The 5,463-nt window shown below is 42.6% G+C and overlaps 1 protein-coding gene across 1 annotated transcript; it reads right to left on the minus strand.

Annotated features, from left to right (window-relative positions):
* Positions 1-357: 357 nt before the first annotated feature.
* On the minus strand, positions 358-2,253 carry lrrc4cb (leucine rich repeat containing 4C-b; the record flags this gene model as incomplete). Its single annotated transcript, XM_083917981.1, has 1 exon — positions 358-2,253. One exon carries the CDS (start codon positions 2,251-2,253, stop codon positions 358-360), a length of 1,896 nt encoding a protein of 631 aa, XP_083774107.1.
* Positions 2,254-5,463: the final 3,210 nt, after the last annotated feature.

Below are 5,463 nucleotides of genomic sequence, written 5' to 3' on the forward strand. Positions count from 1 at the left end.
TTAATATGAGCTGCATTTCATATATGACATATTCACTTTTAGTAAACCATTCTTTCCCTTCTGCAGTATTACACAGAGAGAGAGAGATAGAGAGAAATAAAATGAGCTAAAAAGCTATCACAAAGTGTTTTTCTTCATTTAGCCACTAGACATACTTTTAATAAATAATCTTTGTTTTTGTAAAGACACTTGTTAAAGTATCATATGTCGTCCCTTTGCCAAATGCTTACTTATCGCCATTATCAACATCAACTCCTGTCAAGTCAATGTCATCTTGACTTCTTTTATCTTCATATTTTGGTCCATTGTACTCCAATAATGAAACTGCTGATAGTGGATGTTTAGTCAAATTCAAGATCAGATTTGGGTCTCTTGTACATTGTCTTTTGAGCAGGCTTGAATCAGTAAAGGTTCCTGTGTGGCTGAGCTGTGTAGGGTACTGAGCATAGGAGCGTGGTGGTAAGAGCTCTTGTAGGTGTTGTAGTGGTTGTAGTGCTCCAGAGGGGGCAGCGATAGGTGTCTCTCCATGGCAGCGACACCTGCAAGCTCTTCCTCCACTGTAATGACCTCCATGGACGAGGCAGGGCCATCAGGATCCTGCTGGTTATGCTGCTTCCTCATCTTGTAGAATATAACCAGCAGAACAGCAGCCATAAGCGTGATGGCCACGAAGCAGCCAATGATAATCTTGGTGGTTTTCATCACCTCATCCAGGCCATTCAGGGCTCCCTCTCCATCCAGATCAAGAACTGGGATTGTGTAAGTCCGTTCTGTTGTCCTTGTTGAAACAGGAGTGCCTTTTGTTGTAGAGGATGAAACCCAGCCAAATGGGGGCAGTGGCGTTTGGCTATCATCCCCCGGGGTCTCAATGGTCTCCACGGTGACTGTGGTAAAATAGGTCACCCCGCTGTTTTCCACAGAAGTGACATTAAGCACAGCAGAGGCAGAAATGTTCCCTGCTGTGTTGCTAACCATACAGGTGTAAGTCCCAGTGTCCTGCATTGTGACGCTAGTGAAGTTCAGTGTCCCATCATTGAGTACAGACAAACGCACCTTATAAGCCCCATGTGTCACCAACGAGCCATTTGGTGTAAGCCAGCTGATAGATGTCAGTGAGCTTGTACGACATTTAAGCTCTGCACCCATGCCTTCTGTCACATTCAAGTCACTGGGTGGCTCCACAATGACAGGAACATCACACTGGAAGTAGCTGTGGTCCAATTCCCCAATGTAGCGACCTTTAAAGACTGCAGGAGAATGGCAACGGGCGCAGCAGCTAGTATTAGCGGGTACTGTCTCCTTCAGCCACCAGCTGAGCCACAAGATATCACAGTTGCAGTTCCAAGGGTTGTGATGAAGGTGGACCCGCTCCAGGCGATGCAACGGTGTGAAGAGGTCATGTGGTAGAAAGGTAAGGTTGTTGTGAGCCAGGTTGAGCTCCACCAGTGACTGAAGGTCATCAAAAGAATTCCTCTCGATAGTTTGGATCTGGGCATGCATCATCCACAGCTTCTGGAGGTTCACTAATCCTAAAAATGCACTGGGCTTGACAACAGTGAGCTGGTTTCCTGACATTTCTAACTCTTCGAGCCTGACCAAGGGTAAAATGTTGGGGATCTCCTTGAGGTTGCACATTCCAAGGTTCAGGTAGCGCAAGTTGCTCAAGTCCTTGAAGGCTCCATCAGAAATGTAGGAGAGACGTTTGAGCTCACCTAGATCCAGCCTTCGAAGCGAGGGGACCCGGTTGAAGGCATAGGATGGTATACTTTCAATGGGGTTGTTCCGTAGCCACAATTCTTTGAGTTTGGACAAGTACTCAAATGCTCCATTTGGGATTGTCGTGAGCCGATTATCAAAGAGCTCCAAAGTGTTGAGACTGGCGAGTCCATTGAAGGCGCCAATTTCAATGTTGCGGATGTGGTTCTTGCTCAGCTGCAGGATCTCCAGATGGCGGAGATGTTTGAAACTGTCCACCTTGATGACCTGGATTAAGTTGTCCTGGAGGTTCAGGTAGCGAGTGTTGGTGGAAATGCCATCTGGGACGTCCCGTAGACTGCGGCGGGTGCATATGACTTTGCTGAACTGGTTGCTGCATGAGCAGACGGAAGGACAGGTCTGAGCACGAACCAGCCCAGCCACCACCAAGATCTGGAGGGCCAAAAGCAGCACAAAGAGGGGGTTGGACAGCGCCCCCTTCAGCCTACGACCTCTCATTGTCTGGCGCTGGAGGGAGGATGTCATTGTGTTCAGCATTCATAGTTCATTTGCTGTTTGTATTCTCTGCAAAAAGAAGAAAATAGAGAATAATATTTAGTAACCAGGAAACGTAGCATGGAGAACATTGTTGATGTTGCTGTTGTGAGTTACAAATCAGTGGTTCAAAACAATTTTTTTTCAGTGCTGAGTTCATTAGTTGGTCGACACACAATTAATTGACAAAACCAATTTGAAGATCCAACTTGGAGCTCTGGGAAATTGTAATAGGTGTTTTTAGCCGTTTTGCACATTTTGGTCTGAATGAAAAAAAATCTACACAGATTATTTGATAATAGACAATCATTACTGCAGGCCTAATCCACTTACACAGTTCCATGACCATTGAATGTCGAAAGAACAATAGCAAGATGAAGGAGGAGCTACAGTTTATTGTCATATACTGGCCAATTGTGGAATAGCTTTTTGTTAGCTCTCTAACCCTGGATTGTCCCAGTTTTCCAGACTTCACAGAATCTCATGCATCTACACTGGAGACCAAAAATGAAAAACGAGAACTAAGGATTCTGATCAGTTTCTTTCTGTAATTTCTTGTAAGCCCCTTACTCCTTGGATCCTAAGCCTGGAATTATTTAGTACACAAAGCCTTTGTCATGAACATTTTAACGTTACAGTTTTAGCATTACACTCAATGAATGTGGCCCTGCACTGGCACAAAGAACTCTTATTCTCAGTGCCAATGAGGGATTTGTACAGAGTATATGTCCTTGCTAAAAGCAATGCAACCCGTGAAATGCATGCATACACTGGCAAACAAGGAGGATGCCCAGATATCCTTGCCCGAAATTGTGCTATGACTACATTATAATATACTGTATTAACAGAGTTATTGAGAACTGTTATCCAGTGACAAAACAATGAGGCTTATTTTCTTCATTGTCACCTGAGGTTTTTAAAACAGCATTTTTCATTGGTACGTGATTAATGCTTTTTAAAAATTCAAAGCAGTTGTTTGTTTTATTATGATACAATTTATTGTCACACCAAAATCTCTCATAAACAGAAGGATACAAGAGTGTGAGGAGGCCTTTTCACAACTATAGCAGAATGTTTTATCTTCAAAATCAAGTGACTAACAAGAAACTCGTTACTCTGTTATCTTAGATTAGATTAAATTAGATTAGTTAATTCAGCCAGAGTGTCTAAGGATATACCTGAATGTGCTCAAGATAAGAATAGACCAAGACAATTATTCCCATACAGTGCAGCCTGTACCTCACACATCCACACAGCTGTTTGGAAATGTTGCTATCACCGCTTGTTATCTCCTGCCCACGAGGACGGTAACCAGCAAAATAATCAATACATACTGTATTCCAAACATTTATGCTGCAACTTTATAAAATGTAACAGCATTGTGTCAAGCTCTGCTATGAAGTGATGCCAAGAACAAAGCATTCTTGCCTAGTGCAAGAAACGTTAACCTCGCCTACTGGATCCTTAAATTTCAGTATTAGCCTTGTCTCTGTACAACTCCAACTCAAGTTATGTATTAATCATCTCTGTCCATTAACCCACAAGCTAATAGAAACAACTATATTATGACAGGTGTTTTTTAAACTGTAAAAATTGTTTGCTGAGATGGAAATGTTTTCTGGTGAGGATGAGTGGCTGGCTTAATCAGTAGAAATGAGCCTACATGTGGCTTGGTTTTGCACCAGCCAGGCTGCCACGCCAGCCGTGATGTAGGGATGCTGCGGAGAGATGAGCCGCTGCTGAGGAATCAGATAGAATGAGGCCTCCCACTGGCAGGAGCTCATTTTGTCTGGCTGGAATTACAACAACCCTGCGCTGCCACCTAAGAGAAGAAAATGTCAGACACGGTAAACACACTGATAGAGAATATCTGCTGTAACCAAAACATCTCCGTTTGCATGTCCACAGGAATGCTTTAGGAAAAATAGTGAATTCAGCACTGAGAGTATTGATCTTCTACTCATTCAGTAATTATAGATTTGGCCCCATGCGTTATTCATTCAACATTTTATCTGAATATCCCCGAAGCAATTTCAGTCAAAAGCAACTGGACTTGGACTGGTTGTTTGTTACACATGCGTACATGAACTGATGAAGCCTCTTGGATGAGAGGTGAAACGTCTTCCTAGACGAATAACCAAGTCCAGTTGCTTTTAAGGGAAAGTGCTTCGGGGATAACGATGACCTTGACAAATGAGAATATTCACAGGCTTTATCGGAATATATTTTATCAGTACAAAATGCCTCATTCTATAAAGGAATTGCACTGGAAAGGAATGCTTCCAACATACTTTCTCCCTTTGTTGGTGCAACATTGTGTGGATTAATTCCATCTAGGCACGCTAAACATGTATTCATTGCCACTGAAAGCACTAGCTGCTTACATCTAAAATCCTGCCAGCAACATAAAAACACACCCACCCTTACTTTTCTGCTCCTGCACCAGCAGCCGCTGGCATTATGTCTGACACCACTGTGATATGCCAAATCAGTTTGTTCTAATGAGTTTGTTGGAAAAGTGCAAAGGAAAAATATGTCTTAATCAGGGTGCACATAAGGAGACTGTAACATAAAACAGAGTATTTCAGAGCAGGTAAAGTACAATGTCAGATGATTAGAGTCGTCAGCGTTTTGCCCTGCAAGCAACGACATTCCCCTCCAACTAGCTGGATGCTTTAGTTTGTACTTTCCCACACACCAGGGGAAGCAAGCCTGACAGTCAATGATGCAAATAACTAAGTGTCTACCACATAATAAATTAGGTAGCACCTCAAAAAACCGAATCTGTGTGTTTGTTGTCTCATGGTATGAGTAAGAGAATAAATATGTTAGCAGTGTTCCACACAAGATAATACTTCTATGAGGATGAAATGAAACAAGAAATGTTGCATTATTGAACAACTTGCTTTGCAGTCACATTTTGATTTTGTTGTTTGTCTTAGCTTCTTGGCATATTAAACATTTCCCCTCAGAGTTGTAAAGGGGGCTTTAGACTGTTTTATGCACAATAAGATTATGCCAACCAAGAGACAAAGTGACAAACATCGCAGTTTGCACATCAAATACTGCCGTTTTGTCAGCGCCCTTGGCATTTGATTCCAATGCACAAGGCACCCTTGAGCATCTGATTAAAACACACGAGGCTTTTATTTTTATTTGTAAACCTATCCGCAACATATTTAGACGTTGAAAGACGCTCAGTGCTCCAGAATT

The sequence above is a fragment of the Echiichthys vipera genome (assembly GCF_963691815.1).
Source record: "Echiichthys vipera genome assembly, chromosome: 1".
NCBI lineage: Eukaryota > Metazoa > Chordata > Actinopteri > Perciformes > Trachinidae > Echiichthys > Echiichthys vipera.